Genomic DNA, 25,887 nt, shown 5'->3' on the forward strand with positions numbered 1-25,887 from the left:
CCTCTCTGGAGATTGGAGTTTCAGGTGTGGAGTGACAATGGCAGGTTCGTCCACCTGAGCTCGCTGTTTTCCTTCGGAAACTGGTTTCTCGCCTGTTCCCAAGTGAGCTGAAGTTATAGGTGTCTCCATCTGTGCCTCCCTGTTCTTCTCCAGTGCCGGGATTCTCCATCTGTTTTGAGTGTGTGGCTGACAGTCAGGGCCCCCACCTGTGCCCCATCACAGCCCCCTAGATCCTGGGCGCTGCATCTGTGCAGATGCTGCTGGGTCCAGGATGCTGATCTCCACGCGGTCCTCACTGTGGCCCTGGCTCCTGGGGCTGGGGGCCCGTGGACATGGCTGACAGCCACTGGCATTATGCCCCTCACCCAGGGGGCCTGAGCTAACGTGAATCCAGGGACCCCAGAGTCCTGGCTACCTCCCAGCCCGTTTCCCTCCCTGCTCGCCGCTGCCCCTGCAGGGAGCCTCCTCCAGCCTGGTGGTCAAGTTCGCCGACACGGACAAGGAGCGGACGCTCAGACGCATGCAGCAGATGGTGGGCCAGCTGGGCATCCTGACGCCGTCCCTCACACTGCCCTTCAGCCCCTACAGTGCCTACGCCCAGGCTGTGAGTGATCCAGGGGCGGCTTCGGGGGGTCCGGCTCCGTCTCTCTCCGTCTCTGTCTACTCTCTGTCGGGGGCTCCTGCCCCTTGGCCCGTCTTCTGCCTCTCCCTCCATCTCCCTGACTCAGGGTCCTCTCCTGGCGTGGCTGAACCCCAACTCCAAATTGAGACTAAGCTCAGACCGAGCTCCTGAATCCAGAACACTGAGCCCTAATTTCACATTAACACCCAGTCTTGGACCGAGCCCCAGAACCTGGCTATGCCCCACATCTAAATTAGGCCCAATTCTGGCTGAACCTCCAAATCCAGACTGACCCCAAACTGAGACCTGACCTGACCGAGCTCCACCCTGGCTGAGACTTGATCCCAAGTTGAGCCCCAGCTCCTGACTGAACCCTGATCCCAGGCTGAGCCTCAATTTCCAACTAAAACCTCATCCTAGATGGAGCCTTGATCTCAGTCTGAGTCTCACTTCCTAACAGCCTTTATCCTAGACTGAGCCTTGGTCCCAGGCTGAGCCTCACTTCTTAACGGAGCCCGGACCCTAGATGGAGCCTTGATCCCAGGCTGAGCCCCAACTCCTGACTAGATTGAGCCCTGATCTCAGCCCGACCCTCACTTCCTAACTGATCCCTGCTCCCAGGCTGAGCCTTGATCCCAGGTTGAGCTCCAATTCTGATCTCAGCCTGAGCCAAGATACCGAGCCTGACCTCACTAGTAACTGGGGGACCAAACCTCCACTCATAAGCCATGATCTCAGGGGAGATGTCACCCCAACTGTGACATCTCTTCACCCCCAGCTCATGCAACAGCAGACAACAGTCCTGTCCACCTCGGGCAGCTACCTGAGTCCCGGCGTGGCCTTCTCACCCTGTCACATCCAGCAGATAGGCGCCGTCAGCCTCAATGGGCTGCCTGCCACACCCATCGCTCCTGCCTCTGGTGAGCCTCCTCCAGGCGCCCAAGGATGGGTGGGTTGGGCCAGAGCAAGACTGGCCTCCCCATGACCCTCTTCCACTCTGCAGGGCTGCACTCACCCCCGCTGCTGGGCACCACCGCCGTGCCTGGCCTCGTGGCTCCCATCACCAATGGCTTTGCAGGTGTTGTGCCCTTTCCAGGTGGGCACCCCGCCCTGGAAACCGTCTATGCCAATGGCCTTGTGCCCTACCCAGGTAACTTGGGGCCTAGGAGAGTGGCGGGGAGTAGAGATGATGTTTCTGGAACAAGTATGAGTCCCTACGTCACGTGCCCAGGGAACAGAAGGGCAGGAAAAAGGGTGCCTTGGCTGAGCAGATAAGAGCTGTGAACACAGGAAGGGAGGCCATGGCAGGGTAGCAACACATTAAAACGGTGCATCTGGATGTTTCTGGGCTTAAATTCCAGTTCAGTGACCCTGGATGGGCTCTTTATGTCCTTGAGCCTCAGTTTGCTCATCTGGGAAATGGGGCAGATAACATCAGTAGCCTCATGAGGTTGCATCGACAATTTAATCCGTGTGCAAAAGCCTTCACACAGGGTCTCACTCCATCGCCCAGGCTGCAGTGCAGTCTCACAATCTTGGCTGACTGTAACCCCACTTCCCAGGTTCAAGTGATTCTCCTGCCTCAGCCTCCCAAGTAGCTGGGATTATAAGCGCATGCCACCACGCCCGGCTAATTTTTGTATTTTTAGTAGAGACGGGTTTTAACCATGTTGGCCTGGCTGGTCTCAAACTCCTGACCTCAGGTGATCCACCCACTGCTCCCAGCCCATACATCTTAATTATTCATCTGTCTTATTTGGGGAGATATCAATGCCTGGATTCATTCATTTATTCATTCAATGCAGAGTGAATGACCCACTTATGTAGGCCGCACCTGCTTTCATGAAGCAGCAGTCCTTCCTTTCTCTATGCTACACATCCAATTTTAGGGCAGACATCTTCCAACATCTAATTTATGTGAAGTAAGTTATCTGTCTTTCCACCATGTAGGAGAATTTGTTTCTTTTTTCTTTTTTTTTTTTTTTTTTTTTTGAGGCGGAGTCTCGCTCTGTCGTCCAGGCTGGAGTGCAGTGGCCGGATCTCAGCTCACTGCAAGCTCCGCCTCCCAGGTTTACGCCATTCTCCTGCCTCAGCCTCCTGAGTAGCTGGGACTACAGGCGCCCGCCACCTCGCCTGGCTAGTTTTTGTATTTTTAGTAGAGACGGGGTTTCACCGTGTTAGCCAGGATGGTCTCGATCTCCTGGCCTCGTGATCCGCCCGTCTCGGCCTCCCAAAGTGCTGGGATTACAGGCTTGAGCCACCGCGCCCGGCCCGAGGATTTGTTTCTAACTTTTTAGTTTTAAATTATTTTTATTTGTTTCGTTTTAAAGACAGTGTCTCACTATGTCACTCAGGCTGGAGTGCAGTGGCATCATCACAGCTCACTGCAGCCTCCATCTCCGGGACTTAAGCAATCCTCCCACCTCAGCCTTCCTTGTAGCTGGGACTACAAGCATGCACCATCACACTCGGCTAATTTTTAAATTTTTGTACAGACGGGATCTTGCTATGTTGCCCAGGCAGGTCTCAAATTCCTGGGCTCAAGCAATCTACCCACCTTGGCCTCCCAAAGTGCTGGGATTATAGGTGTGAGCCACTGCGACTGGCCTTAACATTTTATTTTGAAATGATTGGAGGTTCACAGGAAGTTACCAAAATACCACAGTGCAGTCCAAGGTACCCTTCATACAGCTTCCCTGATGCCAACAGCTTATCTAATCACAGGACACTGTCAAATCCAGGAAACTAACACTGGCGCCATACAATTAATTCAACTCCAGACCATATTCAAATTCACCATTTATTTATTTAGCAACAGAGTCTCACTCTGTCGCCCAGGCTGGAGTGCAGTGGCATGATCTCCGCTCACTGCAAGCTCTGCCTGTGGGTTCACGCCATTCTCCTGCCTCAGCCTCCCGCGTAGCTGGGACTACAGGCGCCTGCCACCACGCCTAGCTAATTTTTTGTATTTTTAATAGAGACGGGGTTTCACCGTGTTAGCCAGGATGGTCTCGATCTCCTGACTTCGTGATCTGCCTGCCTCGGCCTCCCAAAGTGCTGGGATTGCAGCCATGAGCCACCATGCCTGGCCTTGATTTTTTTTTTTTTTTGAGAAATGAGGGTCTTGCTATGTTGCCCAGGCTAGTCTCAAACTCCTGGGCTCAAGCGATCCTCTTGCCTCGGCCTCCCAAAGTGTTGGGATCACAAGCCTGAGCCACTGCACCCAGCTGATTTCACAACTTTTTGCATGCACTCTGTGCACATGTATGTGTGTGTGTGCGGGGGTGGTTAATTGCCATTTTGTCAGATACAGACTTGTGTATCTCCCACAATGAAGATACAGAACTGCTTCTTGCCCACGAAGTGAAATCCTTCCTGCTACGCCTTTGGAGTCACAGTCACCACTATCCCCTGCCCTCTAGCACACTGTCCATTCGAGCAGAATTTTTTGGTTGAATTTTTCCCCAGAATCATCAGCTTTGGTGGCCTGGACAACCTCTTCCCTCCCCTTACCCCTTTCCCTAGCGGTAGCAGGAAGGCTACAGCTGGATGGGGGAGCCAAGGGTGTCTGGTGAGCAGACTCATGTGGAGAGGGAGATGGGGCGGGGGATGGGGGCAGGTGGTGATCTGAGGTGGAGGCTGAAGTCCTGGAGCATCCAGGGAGTAGAGAGGAGTGAAGGGTCCTCTTGGGAGGCAAAGGGGTCCGGACGGGGAGAGGGAGATGGGGGCGATGGTGAACTCTCTCTGAAGTCCGAGAAACCCGGATTCCAGTTCAGCTTCTGCCATTTGCTCTCTGAGTGGCCCTGTGCAAGTGGCTTCAAATTCCTCGGCCTCAGCTTCCTGGTCCTACAGAGGGTTTAGCACTGAGGTGAAGCTGGGCGGGGTGTTTGTTGCTGTCCTTCCGGCTCTTAAGGATCGGGGGTGGATGGAAGACTTCTGCTGCCCCCGCCCTACTCAGCCCATCTGTCTGCCCGCAGCTCAGAGCCCGACTGTGGCCGAGACACTGCATCCTGCCTTCTCCGGAGTCCAGCAGTACACAGGTAGGAGGCAGCCCGCGTGCCCGCGCGGTGGGCCCTGGCCCCGCCCCCGCCTAGGGCCCCGCCCCCAGGGCCCGCCCCGGACTTGTTCTTCGTGCCTAGCCACGCCTCCTACGTCTGGCCCCCGCCCCTCATGGCCCACCCTTGCCCTGTATTCAACCCCTGGCCCTGTTACTGGTCTCACCCCACCACCACTTATACCTGCAAGCAGGACCTTCCCTTGTCCTTTAAGGACAGCGTTTACCCATGGCCTCACCCTCTCATGTTCTGTGTTGGGGAGAGGGGGTTCCTCTTGACCACATCTCTGCTTCTGACCCAACCCCAGCCCTCGGCCCTGCCCCTTATCCTCCCTTCTGCAGCTCCTAGCCCCGCCCCTCACGTCCTGTCTTTACTCTGACCACGCCTCTCTAATAAAGCCCTGCCCCTACCTCTAGCTCTGCTTCCTAAGGCCTGGCTGTGACCCCGCCCACTGCTGCGGCCCCGCCTCTCAACTCATGGTCCTGCCCACATAGCCCTCCATCAAGTCATGGCCCCGCCGCACTCATGCCCTTCATCCTGGTCTTGGTCCCGCCCTCCACTATGACTCGCCCGCTTCAAGCAATGGTCCCACCCTCTCTGGACTGTCCTGTAGCCTTGGCCCCACCCTCTGCTGTGGCCCAACCCCTGTACCCCTCCCCTCACGCCATGGGGTCCGCCCCCACAACGCTTCTCGGTAATGGCCCTACCCTCCACCATGGCCCCGCCCCTCAAACAGTAGCCCCGCCCCATTTCATGTGTGTGTTCTTGGCCCCGCCCTCTGACCTGGCCCCGCCCCCGAGCCCTCCCCACAAAGGCCATGATCACACCCACTCCTGCCTTGGCCCCACCCTCTCTTGTGGCCCTGCCCCCTCCCCGCCCAGCCGCCCAGGCCGCCCACGTGGCCTCACGCCCCTCCTCGCCCTGTGTCTCGCTCCGGTCTCCGCAGCCATGTACCCCACCGCGGCCATCACGCCCATCGCGCACAGCGTCCCCCAGCCGCCGCCCCTCCTGCAGCAGCAGCAGCGAGAAGGTGAGGCGGCCGCGACCTCCCCTGGGCGCCAGCCCCGCCCTCTGCCCGCCCCGTCCACCTGCAGGCTCTGTGCCTGGCCCGGGCCTCTGAGACCCGCGGGGCTGAGAGTGCGGCCTGGGGGTTGGACAGGCTAGAGTTGAGTCCCGTTGCAGCCTCTGACCCCTGGGAATCTCCCTCTCTCTTTCCTCCTCCGAAAAGAGAACCATGCTCGCCCCGACCCCGTAGAAATAGCAGTGACTTCCTACCAGCCCTCTCCAGAACCAAGAGTGATTCTCTGGATTTTTTGGAAAGGAAACCCTTTTTGAGGCTGGGGCATGGCATGATGAGGTATCTCAGGTAATGAGGCCTCCCCAGTAAAGCCCAGGCTGTCGAAGGAGGGAGGGATTCGATTCTGGAGTGACAGGGTTCAAATCCGTACAGTTCTTGCCATGTGCGGTAGCTCCCGCCTGTAATTACATAGCGTCTTGGGGGCCAAGGTGGGAGGATCACTTGAGCCCAGGAGTCCAAGACCATCCTAGCTTAGCAAGAACCCATGTCTACAAAAAAATAAAAAATTGGCCAGGTTTAGTGGTGTGCACCTATAGTCCCAGCTACTCAGGAGGCTGGGGCAGAAGGATCACTGAGCCCAGGAGGTCAAGGCTGCAGTGAGCTACTATCTCCCCACTGGACTACAGTCTGGATGAGAGAGCAAGACTCCATCTCAAAACACAAAACAAAACAAAACAAAAAACAACAGCGGCCGGGCGCGGTGGCTTAGGCCTGTAATCCCAGCACTTTGGGAGGCCAAGGTGGGTGGATCACAAGGTCAGGATATCGACAACATTCTGGCTAGCCTAGGGAAACCCCATTTCTACCAAAAAATAGAAAAAATTAGCCGGACGGGGTGGCAGGCGCCTGTGGTCCCAGCTACTCGGGAGACTGAGGCAAGAGAATGGTGCGAACCAGGAGGCAGAGCTTGCAGTGAGCTGAGATTGCACACTGCACTCCAGCCTGGGCGACAGAGCAAGACTCTGTCTCAAACAACAACAACAACACACAAAAAAAACCCCAAACTGGTAACAACCCAAGTGCTCTTCAGTAAGTAAATGGATAAATAAATTAGGATGGAGCCGCACAATGGAACACTATACAGCAGTGAAAAAGGATAAGTAGCTAATCCTTATAATGACATGGAATAACTTCACAGGCAGAATATTGAGTGGAAGAAGCCAGATGCAAAAGACTTCCCTTAAATGAAGTTTTAAAAGAGTAGGCCAGTCGAGGTGACTGACACTCGTAATCCTAGCATTTTGGGAGGCTGAGGCAGGTGAATTGCCTGAGCTCAGGCGTTGGAGACCAGCCTGGCCAACATGGCGAAACCCTGTCTCTACTAAAAATTCAAAAATTAGGCCGGGCGCGGTGGCTCAAGCCTGTAATCCCAGCACTTTGGGAGGCCGAGACGGGCGGATCACGAGGTCAGGAGATCGAGACCATCCTGGCTAACATGGTGAAACCCCGTCTCTACTAAAAATACAAAAAACTAGCCGGGCGAGGTGGCGGGCGCCTGTAGTCCCAGCTACTCGGGAGGCTGAGGCAGGAGAATGGCGTAAACCCGGGAGGCGGAGCTTGCAGTGAGCTGAGATCTGGCCACTGCACTCCAGTCAGGGCGACAGAGCGAGACTCCGCCTCAAAAAAAAAAAAAAAAAAAAAAAAAAAAAAAAAAAAATTCAAAAATTAGCCGAGGGTGGTGGCGTGTGCCTGTAATCCCAGCTACTGGGGAAGCTAAGGCACAAGAATCACTTGAATCCGGAAGGCAGAGTTTGCAGTGAGTCAAGATCGTGCCACTTCACTCCAGCCTGGGTGACAGAGCAAGACTCTGTCTCAAAAAATAATAACAATAAAAATTAAAATTAAAAAAAAATATGGTCAGGCCCAGTGGCTCACACCTATAACCCTAGCACTTTGGGAGGTCGAGGTGGATGGATCACCTGAGGTCAAGAGTTTGAGACCAGCCTGGCCAACATGGTGAAACCTATCTCTACTAAAAATACAAAAATTAAGCCAAGCATGGTGGCGTGCATCTGTAATCCCAGCTACTCGGGAGGCTGAGGCAGGAGAATCACTTGAACCAGGAGGCAGAGTTTGCAGTGAGCCGAGATGGTGCCACTGCACTCCAACCTGGGCAACAGAGTGAGACTCCATCATAAATAAATAAATAAATAAATAATATTTAAAAAATAAAAACGGGAAAGCTGGCTAGGTGCGGTGGCTCACGCCTGTAATTTAACACTTTGGGAGGCCAAGGCAGGAGAGTCACTTGAGCCCTGGAGGTCAAGGCTGCAGTGAGCCAAGATCATGCCACTGCACTCCAGCCTGGACGACAGAGGGAGACTCTGTCTCAAAACAACAACAACAACAAAAATCAAAAACCTTTATCAGTGACATGTTAAGAGAAAAGGAAGATGGGAACCTCGTAGAAATGGTAGCACTGTTTTCTACATGTTATATGGTTTAGAAATGAATGAGACTGGCTGGGCGCGGTGGCTCACGCCTGTAATCCCACACTTTGGGAGTCCTAGGTGGGCGGATCACGAGGTCAGGAGATTGAGACCATCCTGGCTAACATGGTGAAACCCCCGTCTCTACTAAAAATACAAAAAAAAAATTAGCCGGGCGTGGTGGCGGGTGCCTGTAGTCCCAGCTACTCCGGAGGCTGAGGCAGGAGAATGGTGTGAACCCGGGAGGCGGAGCTTGCAGTGAGCCAAGATCGTGCCACTGCACTCCAGCCTGGGCAACAGCGAGACTCCGTCTCAAAAAAAAAAAAAAGAAATGCATGAGACTACAATAAATACCGTGCTTGACCTTGGAGAAGACCTAGAATGTGCGCGTGGAAACGGCATTGAAAGGGCTGGTGCATGTGAGTGACTGTGAAACGGTGGAAGGAGAGTTGTTTAAAATCAGACAGATAACATGACCCTGGATGGGGAAGGCGCAGCTCACAGCACACTGCGGGAGCTGTCGGAGGGTGTGTGGCATGCAGTGTGTGTTTTCTTCTGAAGGTCAGTGCAGCTGGATGCGATTTTCAGTGGTCGCCGACAATTTTGGTTGGGATGAAACAGTGCATGAACAAATGCAAAATTCGGGTTATGCTCAAAATTGTTCAGTTACGTTGGAACAAACTTGCGTTTCAAAAACAAGCATTGGCTGGGCGCAGTGGCTGATGCCTGTAATCCCAGCACTTTGGGAGGCTGAGGCGAGCAGATCGCCTGAGGTTGGGAGTTCGAGACCAGCCTGGACAACATGGCGAAACCCCGTCTCTACTAAAAATACAAAAATTAGCCAGGCATGGTGACCCATGCCTGTAATCCCAGCTATTCGGGAGGCTGAGGCAGGAGAATTGTTTGAACCCAGGAGATGGAGGTTGCAGTGAGCCGAGATCACACCATTGCACTCCAGTCTGGGCAACAAGAGCAAAACTCCATCTCAAACAAAACAAAACACACAGAAAAAAACAAGCATTGGCTGGGTGCAGTGGCTGACACCTGTAATCCCAGCACACTTTGGTGGGGCAAGGCAGAAGGATCGCTTGAGGCCAGGAATTCAAGACCAGCCTGGACAACATAGTGAGACCCCATCTCTACAAAGTTAGCCAGGCATGGTGGTGCGTGCCTGTGGTCCCAGCTACTTGGGAGGCCAAGGTGGGAGGATTACTTGAACCTAGGAGTTAGAGGCTGCAGTGAGCTATGATGGTGCCACTGCAATCCAGCCTGGGCGATAGAGCAAGACTCTGTCTCAAAAAAAAAAAAAGAAAAAGGGCCAGGCGCAGTGGCTTAAGCCTGTAATCCCAGCACTTTGGGAGGCCGAGACGGATGGATCACGAGGTCAGGAGATCGAGACCATCCTGGCTAACACGGTGAAACCCCGTCTCTACTAAAAAAAATACAAAAAACTAGCCGGGCGTGGTGGTGGGCATCTGTAGTCCCAGCTACTCAGGAGGCTGAGGCAGGAGAATGGCATAAACCTGGGAGGCAGAGCTTGCAGTGAGCTGAGATCCAGCCACTGCAATCCAGCCTGGGCAATAGAGCGAGACTCTGTCTCAAAGAAAAAAAAAAAGAATTATTTATGGTTGGTATATTATGTTGTAGTTTAATTATCTGTGGTTTTAGGATATCTGGGACTGGGGACCAGAGAATTATCTTTTTATTTCACCTGATTTTGTTTCTGCATCATCTGAGTTTTGAAAATTATCCAAGGTCTGGGGAGTTATCCCTAGCTGGGGCTTGAGAAAGGGAAATTTGTAAGAAAAAAATTCTTTTGGCTAGGCGCAGTGACTCACCCCTGTAATCCCAGCACCTTGGGAGTCTGAGGAAGGAAGATTGCTTGAGTTCCAGACCAGCCTGGGCAACATAGCGAAACCTATACAAAAAATAGCCAGGCTGGGTACAGTGGCTCACGCCTGCAATCCCAGCACTTTGGGAGGCTGAGGCGGGCCGATCACTTGAGGTCAGGAGTTGGAGACCAGCCTGACCAACATGGTGAAACCCTGTCTCTACTAAGAATACAAAAATTATCTGGGCATGGTGGTGTGCACCTGTAGTCCCAGCTACTTGGGAGGCTAAGGCAGGAGAATTGCTTGAACCCAGGAGGTGGAGGTTGCAGTGAGCTGAGATCCCGCCACTGCATACCAACCTGGGCGACACAGCGAGACTCCATCTCAAAAACAAAAAATAAAAAATAATTAGCGAGGCATGCGGCTGAACACCAGACTTTTACAAATGAGTTTTATTTTGGAGTCTTATTATTATTATTATTATTATTATTATTATTATTATTTTATTATTATTGCAAAGATATCACCAAGTTTCCTTATTCTTCACACCCAGCTCATCTGACTTTTGTAGATGATCCAGAGTTTGAAGTTTAGGGAGGGATTTTCTGGAGGGTGTACTTCCTGGGGGTTTTCAGGTATCTAGGGTCAGAGACTGAGGGCTGATCTGGGCTTTGGGGAGTAGGGGATCCCCTGGGTCTTGTCAGTTACCTGGAGTCTGAGGATCATTTTGGTGCGGAGTAGCCCAGTGTGAGATCGTACGATGCAGTCAAGGGGTGGGTGTGTCCTGTCTCCCTCCCCAGCCCACGTCCAAGCCCCTTCTTTCTGGGTGTCTGGGGCACCCCTCTCCCGACAGCTGGAGAAGCCAGATGCGGGCTCCAGACCTGTGCCCCTCCCCTGGGGGGTTCGCCTCCTCTCCTTGGGGGCTTTATGTCTTTCTCTCCCCCACCTGCAGGTCCCGAGGGCTGTAACCTGTTTATCTACCACCTCCCCCAGGAGTTTGGAGACACGGAGCTGACGCAGATGTTCCTCCCCTTCGGCAATATCATTTCCTCCAAGGTGTTTATGGATCGAGCTACCAACCAGAGCAAGTGTTTCGGTAAGTGGCCTCCGAAGACACCGCCCCTCCCCATCCACCTCCCTCGCCTGCCCCGGGACAGGGAATGGGAGGGTTTGGGTCAGCCCCCGGACAGGGCTGTGCTGTAACAGTCACATTCACAATCAGAACCAGCATGTGTTGCCGGGCGCGGTGGCTCACGCCTGTAATCCCAGCACTTTGGGAGGCCGAGGCGGGCGGATCACAGGGTCAGGAGATTGAGACCACGGTGAAACCCCGTCTCTACTAAAAATACAAAAAAATTAGACGGGCGCGGTGGCGGGCGCCTGTAGTCCCAGCTACTAGGGAGGCTGAGCCAGGAGAATGGCCTGAACCCAGGAGGCGGAGCTTGCAGTGAGCTGAGATCGCGCCACTGTACTCCAGCCTGGTGGACAGAGTGAGACTCCATCTCAAAAAAAAAAAAAAAAAAAAAAAAAAAAAAAAAAAAAAAAAAAAGAACCAACATGTGGCCAGGCACAGTGGATCACGCCTGTGATCCCGGCACTTTGACAGGCTGAGGTAGGCGGATTGCTTGAGTCCAGGAGTTCAAGACCAGCCTGGACAACATAATGAGACCCTGTGTTTACAAAAGAAAATGTTTTTTAATTAGCTGAGCTTAGTGGCATGTACCTGTAGTCCCAGCTACTCAGGAGGCTGAGGTGCGAGGATCGCTTGAACCCAGGATATCAAGACCAGCCTGGGCAACATAGCAAGACCCCATCTCTACAAAAAATACAAAAAAAAAAAAAAAAAATTAGCCAGGCATGGTGGTGCACACTTGTAGTCTCAGCTACTCAGGAGATGGAAGTGGGACCATCCCTTGAGTCCGTGAGGTCGAGGCTGCAGTGAGCCATGATCACACCACTGCACTCCAGCCCAGACAACAGAGCAAGACCCTGTCTCATATAAAAAACAAAAACGGCTGGGTGCGGTGGCCCACGCCTGTAATCACAGCACTTTGGGAGGCTGAGGCGGGCAGATCACGAGGTCAGGAGATTGAGACCATCCTAGCTAACACCGTGAAACCCTGTCTCTACTAAAACCACGAGAAAATTAGCCGGGCGTGCTGGCGGGCGCCTGTAGTCCCAGCTACTCAGGAGGCTGAGGCAGGAGAATGGCATGAACCCGGGAGGCGGGGGTTGCAGTGAGCAGAGATCGCGCCACTGCATTCCAGCCTGGGCGACAGAGCGAGATTGTCTCCAAACAAACGACAACAACAAAAACCCCAAAACAACAGAACGAACATGTGTTGAGCACGTACTGTAGGTCAGGCACTTTCCAGCCCAGCACAGAAGGAAGCTGACAAAAACCCCTTCCTTTCAGGGAGCTCAGAGTCTTTTTTGCGGCCTGGTAGATCCTTCTCTGATGATAGGAATGTTCGATGTGGGAGCTGTCCGATACCAGAGCCACCAGCCCCGTGTGGCTACTACACACTTGAAATGTGGTCAGGGCGAAAAAGAGCTGACTTTTTTTGGTTTGCTTTTTTGTTTTTGCTTGTTTGTTTGTTTTTGAAATGGAGTCTCCCTCTGTCACCAGGCTGGAGTGCAGTGGCGCGATCTTGGCTCACTGCATCCTCCGTCTCCCAGGCTCAAGCGATTCTCCTGCCTCAACCTCCTAAGTAGCTGGGATTACAGGTGGACACTACCATGGCCAGCTAATTTTTGTATTTTTAGTAGAGATGGGGTTTCACCATGTTGGTGAGGCTGGTCTCAAACTCCTGACCTCAGGTGATCTGCCTGTCTTGGCTTCCCAAGGTGCTGGGATTACAGGCATGAGCCACCATGCCTGGCCATGGGGTGGAGTATTTCTGATGGCCTCTGGACAGAGACTGGAGCAGAGACACTGACAGAGATGGAGAGAAAGGACAGACAGAGATGATACAGAAGGAGAGGGAGAGGAAGAAAAGACTTAAGGCAGATAGAGAGAGAGAGAGAGAAACAGAGACAGTTAGCCGGGTGTGGTGGTATGGGCCTGTGGTCCCAGCTACTCAGGAGGCTGAGGCAGGAGGATCTCTTGAGCCCAGGAGGTCAAGGCTGCAGTGAGCTGAGATTATGCCCCTGTACTCCAGCCCGGGTGACAGAGTGAGACCCTGTCCCCTCTCCACCCCGCCAAAAAAAGAGAGGGACAAGGATGCAGACATACAGAATCAACTGGAGACACAGATCCTGGCTGGACAGAGGGCTTGGAAGGAGGCAGGCATCCTCCTGAGGGAAGGTGGGGAGAAAGTGGCCCTCCAGGACCCTCAGAAGCCCCACCAGGCCCCTATACCAGCTGGGAAGTCTTAGCACAGCAGACCCCAACATAAGGAGTGAGTGCCCCGTCCTCAGAGGTATACAAGTCCAGAGGTGTCAGAACAAAGCCAGGGCTGCTGTGTGTCCTCCGCCTCACACCCCCTGGCCTGTGCATGCGTGCCTGCTCAGGACCCCGTGAGCCAGGAAGCCAGGGCCACAGCATAGGAACAAGCTGAGGACACCCGCAGTGCCAACCATGGAGGTCCACCCTGGTTTCTGCAGGCTTCGTGAGCTTTGATAACCCGGCCAGCGCCCAGGCAGCCATCCAGGCCATGAACGGCTTCCAGATCGGCATGAAGAGGCTCAAAGTCCAGCTGAAGCGGCCCAAAGACCCGGGACACCCCTACTGACCGCGCCCACAGCCGTCCCGAGGCTGTGCGCATGGCCCAGGTGAGCCGCCAGGCGGCCCCACCCCCGCCCCAGCCCCCCGTCTTGTCTGAAACCCCCTCCCGCAGCCCACTTCATGCTCCAAACCCTCCCCAGGTGGGGTGATGCTTTGAGAGGCTACAAGAAACCTCCGGGTTGGGTGAGTGGGGACAGAGCTGGATGTAGACACCCCCAAACCCCCTGTGGTCGGGGCTGGAGCAGAGGGTGGGAGTAGGGTAGGGACTGAGGTGAGCCAGGGCCCAGCCAAGTCGGCTAGGGAATCCTTCCCGGAGAAGGCTTTGAGGGATGAACAGAAGTTCACCTGAGAGGCCAGATTGGCTCTGGGGGTGGGGGTGTGGTGGGGAGGGGCTTCTGTCTTGTCCTATGACTCTGTTTTCCCTGCTGAAAAACCCAACACCAGACAAAAATGTTAAGTGCCCACCCCAGACCCCAAACCCTAAGGTTGGACCCCAACTCGGAACCAGGGCTGGCGCGTGGAAGGTGGGAACAGTGCTCAGGGCCCGGTCCAGTCGGCATTGACAGCTTCCAGTGTCTGCGCTCCATTTCCACGAGTTCCCCTGGGACAAGCAGCCCCTCACTGGGTGTCATTCCTACCCAATGAGTTGATGGAAAAGTGGGATTCGTGCCCCACCCGCCATCATGCAAGAAAACAAGCAAAACAAAACCCATAGTGTATGTTGCCATCAGGGCAAACCACTTTCTCAACGTTTTTTTGTCGGGGGAGATGAATAGTAAACCTTGTGAGGCCACTGTGGAAACTTGACCGTGGGTCTCAAACCTTGATGAGCCTCATCTGTAAAATGGGCTCAAGAAAGTCATCTTCCCAGAGTCGGCGGAAACGGTCCAGCTAGGGAACGGAGCGGGGCATCTTTTCACAGCCGAGCCCAGAACCCACCACCTAAAGAGTTCTGGATGATTTGTTGGGATTTTTTTTTTTTTTTTAATCACTGTCGCCGTCGTCATCAAAGAGCCTTGCCTAGGGCCTGACACAGAGTAGGCGCTCAGTTAGAAGCTGTCTGGCCTTTTCACATTCTCCCGGGTCGGCACACACGTATTTGGGAGTATTTAACTGCACAGAACGCACCTTCGGGAACTGCCAACCAGAAGCAAAATCCAAAGCCACTCTGCGATCCCTTCACTTTTAACTGTCAGTCTGCACTTTTTTTTTTTTTTTTAACTGAGCATCTATTATGTGCTAGGCACTGTCCCAGTGTTCGGGGACACAGCTGTGAATGAACAGAAACGGGGGCCGGGGGACAGCGGAGAAACCCTCTTCATGGACCTTAGATGGCAGGGGGTGGGGAAGGAGAGACAGAAAATAAACAGAAATATCTGTCCGCAGCTGCCAGAGGAGGAGGAAACGGGCTTTGCGATGGTGACACTGACTTCTTTGAAAGCTGGGTTTTTTGGCCTCTGAACTCTGGCCTTTGTGGGATCTGTTCTTTTGGAAACGATGGGAGCCCTTGGGTTCCTAGATCCCAGCCTGGCCGGGTGGACTAGGGTGGGGAGGTGGTGTCCACCTGGGTGGCCCTGTTATCACTCCCTAACGCCCATCCCTTCTCCCCCAGGTGAGGGGCCTTCCCATCCCAGGAGGGGTTTCTGCATCCAACCGACCCAGGATTTTCCCATAAATTCCAACCGTTCTTTGGACACCAGCCCTTTCCTCCCCTCTTCTCCCCTTGCCCCGCCCCTCTACTGGAGGCCACCCGGAGTGGGGAGGGGCCTTTGGGGGTCTGTCCTGGGGCAGGGGGGAGGCTCCTGAATCGGGCAGAGAAGTGTTCACACGCCCCCTGCTTTGGGAAACGCCCTCTCTCTTCCCCACAAAACTTGGTGACTTTCCCCAAACTAAATCACACCTTTTCCTATATATATATATATGCATATATATATAGAGCTATAGACAGTATATATATTTTTTGAGTACGGATCATGGGACCAAACTTTTCCGACTTCCTTCCATCCAAGTAGAGTGACCCTGGGCCGGTCACTCAGCGGGGACACAGGAAGGGCTGAGGTTGGCGGGCCCCCGGGCAACACGTACCAGGTGCCCCACCGCCCTCCCCCACCACCTCCCGGCTGGCACATCCCACCAGGAACCCGCCAACACAATATACCTCCAGGACTTTTGGCACCCCCCACCACCGATTCCCCAGGGCCGTTGGGCTCTGCCAGCTTCAGTGTCCCTGGTCCCAGCTGCAGCCTCCAGACCCCACCTCGCCCCTTTGTCCCAGAACCCTGCCCTCCCGGATGGATATAGGTACAACAGAGACGCTCTGGCCTGCCTCAGCCCTTCTCTGCTCCCCTGCCCGAGTCATAGCCTTACTCATGTGACCAGTAGCCCTTAGCTTTCCGTCGGAGGGGGGGCGGACAGGGTTGGGGGGAGCCCCCCCCGCCCCTCACCACCCCCTCCCAAGGCCAGGCAGCCATCGTCCCTGCCTTCGAATCACCAGCCTCGAATTTAAGGTCTTGTAACCAGGATTGCCAAGCGTAGTGGAAGACCCTACCTGGACTGGCCAAGCACCCCTTTAACTGGAGATGAACTTGATAATGACCTTCATACCTCTACAGAGATTTTTTTTCTTTTTTTCCGGTCTTTCTGAGCAGGTACAAAGAAGAAAAGAGAAGAAAAAGATGGGGGGAAAGAATCAAACCACAATGGATTTTTGTTTCCTAGTTGGGAGTGGGGTGGGATGGGGGGGTCTTTGTGGGGTGCCTCTGTACAGCTACCCAATCCGCAACACCCATGTCAAAGCACAGAATCAAGTTCGTTTGGACATCCAGCAAGGCCTCGTACCGAATGAGGCGCCAGATATCTTAACAAGCTCAAAAGAAACAAACATTTAAAAAGAAAAAAAAAAACAAAAAAACAAGCATTTCCTTTTCTTTCTACCAAAATGTGTTGACTGACCCGGAGGGGGGCGGTGGGGTGGGGGGAACCACACAGCAAAAAAAAAAAAAAAAAAAAAAAAAAAAAGAAAAAAGAAAAAAATAGAAAAGAAAAAAAAATCTTCTGAACCAACTTGTTTCGATATTCCAGAGTTTGATAATTGTTCGAGACACTCCTCTAGCGTGCCTGTGTTCCGTGTGTCCCCGTGTGCAAGTGTGTGCCAATCGGCCTCGAGGGGGCCCCACTCGTGTCCGCGGCGCCCGCCGAGCCCCCGAGGGCCTGCTTGGGAGTGTGTGCTGGTGTGCAGTTGTACGTGTCTTTCTGGTCCATGTTTACTGGCTGTAAATACCATTTTTATACTCCACATCGCAGACCTGCGTGATTTGTACGATGTACTTTATTTCTGCTACAAGTAATTTCATGAAGTTTCAACTTGCAAACTGACTTTTAGGACGAACCAATACACACACACAGAAAAGAAAGCAAAGAACTTGGAACTTTGGGTTGACTTGGTTTGAGTTTTGTGTCAAAGAAGATTTCCCGTGGCTGGAGAGGTCGGTGTTCCCGTTGCGTGTTTCAGGTGAGAAGCAGCAAAGCGTCTTAATGTCCAAAACGCCTCTCTTTGGTCTGAAAAGAAAGAAAGAAAAAAAAAAAAAAAAAAAAAAAAAAAAAAAAAACCTAAAAATTTATTTAATAAAAGTTTTACTTGCTAAAGGGCTGACTCCTCTTTCTTTCCTCTCTTTCTCATCCACACAGACCAGGTGTATCTGGCCCCATCCAGCGCCTGGACTGGAGAGAAATTCAGGTTTAGGGTGAGGGGTTGAAGGAGGGGATATTCAGAGATACCAAATAGAGATATAGATACCAGGGGCCGGGCGTGGTGGCTCAAACCTGTAATCCTAGCACTTTGGGAGGCCGAGGCAGGTGGATCACCTGAGGCTGAGAGTTCGAGACCAGCCTGGTCAACATGGTGAAACCCACCTCTACTAAAAATATAAAAAAAAAACAATAACAAAAAAATTAGCCAGGCTTGGTGGCACACACCTGTAATCCCAGCTACTCGGGAGGCTGAGGTATGAGAATCACTTGAACCCAGGAGTCAGAGGTTGCAGTAAGCTGACATCACACCCCTGCACTCCAGCCTGGATGACAGAGTGAGACTCTGTCTCAAAAAAAAAGAAAAAAAAAAAAGGAAGAAAGAAAGAGAGATACCAACTCTAATGATCTGGTATCTGGGATCTGTCTGCTGAAGCCAGATGTATTTGTTGATCATATTACAGGTTTGTTTTTGTTTTTGTTTTGAGATGGAGTCTCGCTCTGTCACCCAGGCTGGAGTGCAGTGGCGTGATCTCGGCTCACTGCGGCCTCAACCTCCTGGGCTCAAGCAATTCTCCTGTCTCAGCCTCCTGAGTAGCTGGGACTACAGGCACGCACCACCACGGCCAGCTAAATTCTATATTTTTTTGTGGAAATGGAATCTCACTATGGTGCCCAAGCTGGTCTCAAACTCCTGGGCTCAAGTGATCTTCTGGCCTCTACCTCCCAAAGCACTGGAATTTCAGATGTGAGCCAACAGTTGTTTAACTAAGATCACTCTGGTCCCTGTCCTCATGGAGACAGTCCAGTGGGGGAGAGAGATACTATAGAATAAACTATACAATTTTGAAAAAAATGCAGGTAAAGTTCACATAACAAAATTTACCATTTTATTTATTGTTTTGTTTTGTTTAAATAGGGTCTCACTCTGTTGCCTGGGCTGGAGTGCAGTGGTGCTATCTCGGCTCACTGCAACCTCCACCTCCTGGGTTCAAGCGATTCTCCTACATCAGCCTCCCAAGTAGCTGGGATTACAGGCGTGTACCACCACGCCTGGCTACTTTTTGTATTTTTAGTAGACATGGGGTTTTACCATGTTGGCCAGGCTGGTCTTGAACTCCCGGCCTCAAGTGATCCACTCACCTTGGCCTCCCAAAGTGCTGGGGTTACAGGCTTGAGCCACTGTGCCCAGCCAGCATTTGCCATTTTACCCATTTAAAAATGTACACTTCGGCCGGGCACGGTGGCTCAAGCCTGTAATCCCAGCACTTTGGGAGGCCAAGACGGGCGGATCACGGGGTCAGGAGATCGAGACCACCCTGACTAACACGGTGAAACCTCGTCTCTACTAAAAAGTACAAAAAACTAGCTGAGTGAGGTGGCGGGCGCCTGTAGTCCCAGCTACTCGGGAGGCTGAGGCAGAATGGCGTGAACCCGGGAGGCGGAGCTTGCAGTGAGCTGAGATCCGGCCACTGCACTCCAGCCTGGGTGACAGAGCAAGACTCCGTCTCAAAAAAAAAAAAAAAAAGTGTACACTTCAGTGGATTTTAGTGCGTTCACAGTGTGGTGCCACTACCATCTCTAATTCCAGAACAGTCTATCACCCGAAAAGAAATCCTGTCCCCAAGAGTTGTCACTCCCCACTCCCTTCCCCACCCCCCGGCACCCACGCAGCCACTTCCCTTCTCTGTGGGTCCACCTGTCCCAGATATTTCAGAGAAATGGGATCACACCGCTGGGCGCGGTGCCTCACACCTGTAATCCCAGCACTTTGGGAGGCCGAGATGGGCAGATCACCTGAGGTTGGGAGTTCAAGACCAGCCTGACCAACATGGAGAAACCCCGTCTCTACTAAAAATACAAAATTAGCCAGGCGTGGTGGTGCATGCCTGTAATCCCAGCTACTCGGGAGGCTGAGGAGGAGCTTGAACCTGGGAGGTGGAGGTTGCAGTGAGCTGGGATCACATCACTGCACTCCAACCTGGGCAACAAGAGCAAAACTGTGAAACTCCATCTCAAAAGAAAAAAAAAAAAAAAAGAAAAGAAAGAAAGAAATGGGACCACACACTACGTGACCTTTCGTGTCTGGCTTCTCTCATGGAGCGTGAGTTCCTCAGGGCTCATCCACGCTGTGGCCTGGGTCAGAGGCTCCTTCCTTTTCATGGCTAAGTAATATTCCAGTGTGTGGATAGGCCACATTGTCCTGATCCATCCTTCAGTAGATACCTGGGTTGCCTCCACCTCTTGGCTATTATGAGCCTGCTGCTCTGAGCTTCATGGACAGGTCTCTGCATGGACATGTGTTTTTAGTTCTCCTGGGTAGACACTTAGGCGTGGAATTCCTGAGTCAAATGGTGACTCCATGTTTGACCTTTGTGAGAAATTCCCAAATTGTTGTTGCTGTTCTTCCTCTTCCTCTTCCTCTTCCTCTTCCCCTCCTCCTCCTCCTCCTTCTTCTTCCTCTTCTTCCTCTTCTTCTTCTTCCTTCTCTTCCTCATCCTCTTTCTCCTCTTCTTCTTCTTTTTCTTCTTCTTCTACTTTTTTTTTTTGAGAAGGAGTCTTGATCTGTCGCCCAGGCTTGAGTCCAGCGGCACAATCTCAGCTCACTGCAACCTCCACCTCTGGGGTTCAAGCCATTCTCCTGCCACAGCCTCCTGAGTAGCTAGGATTACAGGCACATGTCACCACAGCCAGCTAAGTTTTGTATTTAGTAGAGACTGGGTTTCGCCATGTTAGCCAGGCTGGTTTTGAACTCCCGACCTCAGGTGATCTGTCCGCCTTGGCCTCCCAAAGTGCTGGGATTACAGGTGTGAGCCACTGCGCCCGGCTGCCGAACTGTTTTTCTTTTCTTTTCTTTTTTTTTTTGAGACGGAGTCTCGCTCTGTCGCCCCGGCTGCAGTGCAGTGGCCGGATCTCAGCTCACTGCAAGCTCCACCTCCCTGGGTTTACGCCATTCTCCTGCCTCAGCCTCCCAACCGAACTGTTTTTCACAGTGGCATTTTCACCGTTTTACATTCACACGCACCGTTCCTGAGGGTTCCGATTGGTCCACACCTTCACCCACAGGTGCTACACAATAGATTGACTGATTGATTGATTAATTGATTTGAGATGGGGTCTTACTCTACTGCCCCGGCTGGACTGCAGTGGCACAATCATAGCTCTCTGCAGCCTCGAACTCCTGGGGTTTAAGTGAGCCTCCTGCCTCAGTCTCCCTACTGGCTGGGACTACAAGCATGCACCACCATGCCCCGTGAATTTTTTAAGATTTTTTTTGTAAAGACGGGGTCTTCCTGTGTTGCCATTTTCAACCAGGCTGGGCGCAGATGTTCATGCCTGTAATCCCAGCCATTTGGGAGGCTTAGGCAGAGGGATTGCCTGAACCCATGAGTTCAAGACCATATGGGCAACAAAGAGAGACCCTGTCTCTACAAAAACAAAATCAAACAGACTGGGTGTGGTGGTTCATGCCTATAATCCTGCAGTTTGGGAGGCTAAGGTGGGCAGATCACGAGGTCAGGAGTTTGAGACCAGACTGGCCAACATGGTGAATCCCTGTCTCTACTAAAAAAAATACAAAACTTAGGCTGGGCACGGTGGCTCACACCTGTAATCCCAGCGCTTTGGGAGGCCGAGACGGGAGGATCACGAGGTCAGGAGATCGAGACTATCCTGGCTAACATTGTGAAACCCGTCTCTACTAAAAATACAAAAACCTAGCCGGGCAAGGTGGTGGGCACCTATAGTCCCAGCTACTTGGGAGGCTGAGGCAGGAGAATGGCATAAACCTGGGAAGCAGAGCTTACAGTGAGCTGAGATCCGGCCACTGCACTCCAGCCTGGGCAACAGAGTGAGACTCTGTCTCAAAAAAAAAAAAAAAAAATTAGCTGGGCATGGTGGCAGGTGCCTGTAATCCCAGCTACCCAGGAGGCTGAGGCAGGAGAATCATTTGAACCCGGAAGGCAGAGGTTGCAGTGAGCCGAGATCACACCATTGCACTCCAGCCTGGGTGACAGCGCAAGGCTCCGCCTAAAAAAAAAAGCAATCAAACAATTAGCCAGGTGTGGCGGTGCATGCCCAGGTTTTTGGGAGGCTGAGGCAGGAGGATTGCTTGAGCCCAGGAGATCAAGGCTGCAGTGAGCTATGATCACGCCACTGTACACCAGCCTGGGCAACAGAGCAAGACCTTGTCTAAAAAAAAAAAAAAAAAAAAAAGAATGTTCAATCATGTAACACTGGTTTAAGCATTCTATTTTTTATTTTTGGGGTTTATTTATTTATTTATTTTTAAGACAGAATCTCGCTCTGTCACCCAGGCTAGAGTGCAGTGGCACAACCTCAGCTCACTGCAACCTCCGACTCCCTGCAACCTCCGCCTCCCGAGTTCAAGTGATTCTCCGGCCTCAGCCTCCTGAGTAGCTGGGATTACAGGTGACTGCCACCGCGCTCGGCTAATTTTTGTATTTTTACTTGAGACGGAGTTTCATCATGTTGGCCAGGCGGGTCTCGAACTCCTGACCTCAGGTGATCCATTGGCCTTGGTCTCTCAAAGTGCTGGGATTACAGGCATGAGCCACCGCACTCAGCCTGGTTTAAGCATTTTGTATGACTTAACTCATTTAACTCGCCCCGACTTCCTGAGGTGTGTTCTGTTAATAATATCCCCACTTTACAAGTTAGTGAAAGCCCAGAAAGATGAAGGGACCTGCCTGAGGCTGCACAGCAGTACTTGAAACCTGGCTCTCCGGCGTTCTCTTAGCTGCTGTGTAGTGGCCCAAAATCAAATGTATTAGATTAGAATTCAGGTTATTGTTTGAAATAGGCCAATTTAAGCTTTTAAAATTTAACCCAACGTTGTTAAACATTTAGAATGTGCACCCTTAAAATACACCAATTCAGGGCGTGGTGGCTCACGCCTGTAATCCCAGTGCTTTGGGAGGCCAAGGCAGGCAGATCACTTGAGGTCAGGAGTTCCAGACCAGTCTGGCCAACATGATGAAACCTCATCTCTATTAAAAATATAAAAATTAGCTAGGCGCGGTGGCCACGCCTGTAATCCCAGCACTTTGGGAGGAGGCTGATGTTGGTGGATCACGAGGTCAGGAGATCAAGACCATCCTGGCTAACATGGTGAAACCCTGTCTCTACAAAAAATACAAAAAATTAGCCGGGAGTGGTGGCAGACGCCTGTAGTCCCAACTACTTGGGAGGCTGAGGCAGGAGAAAGGCGTGAACCTGGGAGGCGGAGCTTGCAGTGAGCCGAGATCACGCCACTGCACTCCAGCCTGGGTGACAGAGGAAGACTCCATCTCAATAAATAAATAAATAAATATAAAAATTAGCTAGGCATGGTGGTGGGCGCCTGTGATCCCAGCTACTTGGGAGGCCGCGGCAGGAGAATTGCTTGAACCTGTGAGGCTGAGATTGCATTGAGCCAAGATTGTGCCATTGCACGCCAGCCTAGACAACAGAGCAAGACTCCATCTCAAATAAATAAATAAATATAAAAAAATAAAATAAAATACACCAATTCTACCACTGAATGTCTCCTTAAGAATGAGCGAGGATGTGCTTAGGACAGAGGAACACTAGCTGTGCTGTAAGTGCTCATCTGAGGCATAGACTAAGTGACATACAGGGTGTGTTAGTTAGCTGTTGCTACATAACGATTTACCCACTCCCCAGTCTGCCAGCTTAAAACACACATTATTATCTGACCTACACCGTTTCTGTGGGTCAGGAGTCTAGGACTGATTTAGCTGGGTGGTTCTGGCTCAGGGTCTCTCATGAGGCTGCAAACTGTCTGCCAGGGCTGCTGCATCTGAAGGTTCGACTGGGTCTGGAAGAGCCACTCCCACGCTGGCTCCCTCACATGGCTGTTGGTGGGAGGCCTCAGCTCTCTGCCATGTGCGAATGTCCATAATGGTGCTTGAGCATCCTCACAACATGGTGGCTGGTTTTTCCTGGAGTGTGATCCAAAAGAGAGAGAGAGAGAGAGAGAGAGAGAGAGAGAGACTGCATTGATTTTTTCTTCGTTTGTTTGGAGACAGGGTCTCGCTCTGCCACCCAGGCTGGAGTGCAGTGGCACCATCCTAGCTCAGTCCAGCCTTGAAATCCTGGGCTCGGCCAGGCACGGTGGCTCAAGCCTGTAATCCCAGCACTTTGGGAGGCCGAGACGGGCGGATCACGAGGTCAGGAGATCGAGACCATCCTGGCTAACACGGTGAAACCCCATCTCTACTAAAAAAATACAAAAAACTAGCCGGGCGAGGTGGTGGGCGCCTGTAGTCCCAGCTACTCTGGAGGCTGAGGCAGGAGAATGGCGTGAACCCGGGAGGCGGAGCTTGCAGTGAGCTGAGATCCGGCCACTGCACTCCAGCCTGGGCGACAGAGTGAGACTCCGTCTCAAAAAAAAAAAAAAAAAAAAAAAAGAAATCCTGGGCTCAAGAGATCCCTCCCAGTAGCTGGGACTACAAATGTGTGCGTCACCACATCTAGCTTATTCTTTTATTTTTTTATTTTTTTGTAGTGATGGGGTCTCACTCTATTGCCCAGGCTGGTCTTGAACTCCTTGGCTCAAGCAAGCCTCCCCCACTGGGCCTTCCAAAGTGCTGGGATTAGAGGCGTGAGCCACTGTGCCCCCGGGAGCTTCCTTTCCCCCAAAGCACGCTACAGCCACACAGTAACGCCTTACGTCTATCGACCACCCGCTATGTGCAGCTTGTGATCAACTCTTTTGGTCCTCATCACAACCAACCAGCCAACAATGTAGGTTTCGATTATAATTCTCACTTTGCCGATGAGAAAACAGAGGGGCAGGTTTGTGCAGAGGTGAACCCAAGGCCACACAGTTGGTACATGGTGGAGCCAGGATTTGAACTTGTGCCCCGTTAACCCCTGCCTCGGTTCCCCTCCCTTCTCATTCACTGCAGGGATCACAGTTATAACCCACTGCTTATGTATGGGCTGGCTTGTTTGATGTCTGTCTACCGGACACAACCTTGCGGGTTTCATGATGGGATGGGATGAGTGCACAGTGTGTTTGGTTTTGTTTTAATGTTGTGTTTTTTTCTCCAAAATTGTTTATTATTATTAATATTATTGTTAGTTATATTTATTAATTGTTATATTATTATTTATAATCATTATTTATTATTTATTTTGAAACAGAGTCTCATTCTGTCACCCAGGCTGGAGTGCAGTGATGCGATATCGGCTCACTGCCACCTCCACCTCTAGGGTTCAAGCAATTCTCCTGCCTAAGCCTCCTGAGTAGCTGAAAAATACAGGCATGGGTCACCAGGCCCAGCTAATTTGTGTGTGTGTGTGTGTGTGTGTGTGTGTGTGTGTGTGTGTGTATTTTTTCAGTAGAGACAAGGTTTCACCATACTGGCCAGATTGGTCTTGAATCCCTGACCTCAGCTGATCCACCAGCCTCAGCCTCCCAAATGCTGGAATTACAGGCTTGAGTCACTGCGCCCAGCCTGTTTTTATGTTGAGACAGGGCCTCCTTCTGTCACCCAGGCTGGAGTGCAGTGGCACAATCATAGCTCACTGAAGCCTCCAACTCCTGGGCTCGAGCAATCGTCCTGCTTCAGCCTCCCAAGTATCTGGGACTACAGATGCATGCCATCACACCTGGCTAATTTTTTTTGGTATTTTTTGTAGAGACGGGGCCTCATTATGTTGCCCAGGCTGGTCTCAAACTCCTGGGCTCAAGCGATCCTCCTGCCTTGGCCTCCCAAAGTGCTGGGATTACAGGCATGAGCCCTTACGCCTGGCCGAGTTTTGTTTTTCTGTTCCCTGTTGTCCAGCACATCATACCTGCTTACTCTTAATAAATGCACTAAAAGCATAATGGTTGAGTTTAGAACCAGACTGTCCCAGGTTTGAAACCGGGTTATAACATCTAATGGCTGTGTGACTTTGAACCAGCAGCTGAATCCTCTGGGGGTCAGTTTCTCTCTCTCTGGAAAATGAGGCCAATCCAGCCCACAAAGCGTTAATATTTATAAAGTCCTTCCTGGACCGGAGAAAGCACTGCAGAAGTTTTAAAATAAATCAACCCTTAAAAATTCACTTTCCTGGCCGGGCGCGGTGGCTCAAGCCTGTAATCCCAGCACTTTGGGAGGCCGAGACGTGTGGATCACGAGGTCAGGAGATCGAGACCATCCCGGCTAACACGGTGAAACCCCATCTCTACTAAAAAATACAAAAACTAGCCGGGCGAGGTGGCGGGCACCTGTAGTCCCAGCTACTCGGGAGGCTGAGGCAGGAGAATGGCGTAAACCTGGGAGGCGGAGCTTACAGTGAGCTGAGATCCGGCCACTGCACTCCAGCCTGGGCGACAGAGCGAGACTCCGCCTCAAAAAAAAAAAAAAAAAAAAAAAAAAATTC

At 52.0% G+C, this 25,887-nt stretch overlaps 1 protein-coding gene across 23 annotated transcripts in view; it reads left to right on the plus strand.

Annotated features, from left to right (window-relative positions):
- The window catches only part of CELF5 (CUGBP Elav-like family member 5), a 77,756-nt gene extending 60,368 nt beyond the window's left edge, over positions 1–17,388 (plus strand). For 3 of the 23 annotated variants that reach the window (XM_030936005.1, XM_030936003.1, XM_030936009.1), the window contains 8 exons: positions 458–604; positions 1,401–1,542; positions 1,626–1,772; positions 4,600–4,662; positions 4,717–4,722; positions 5,624–5,707; positions 10,969–11,052; positions 13,623–13,750. In XM_030936005.1, coding sequence (XP_030791865.1) covers positions 458–604; positions 1,401–1,542; positions 1,626–1,772; positions 4,600–4,662; positions 4,717–4,722; positions 5,624–5,707; positions 10,969–11,052; positions 13,623–13,750 — 801 coding nt within the window. Of the gene's footprint in view, positions 1–457; positions 605–1,400; positions 1,543–1,625; positions 1,773–4,599; positions 4,663–4,716; positions 4,723–5,566; positions 5,570–5,623; positions 5,708–10,968; positions 11,113–13,622 lie in introns of all 23 variants that reach the window. The other 20 variants (XM_030936007.1, XM_030936004.1, XM_030936010.1 and 17 more) reach the window with 9 other exon arrangements.
- The last annotated feature ends 8,499 nt before the right edge of the window (positions 17,389–25,887 follow it).

The sequence above is a fragment of the Rhinopithecus roxellana genome, chromosome 8, assembly GCF_007565055.1.
Source record: "Rhinopithecus roxellana isolate Shanxi Qingling chromosome 8, ASM756505v1, whole genome shotgun sequence".
NCBI classification, from domain to species: domain Eukaryota; kingdom Metazoa; phylum Chordata; class Mammalia; order Primates; family Cercopithecidae; genus Rhinopithecus; species Rhinopithecus roxellana.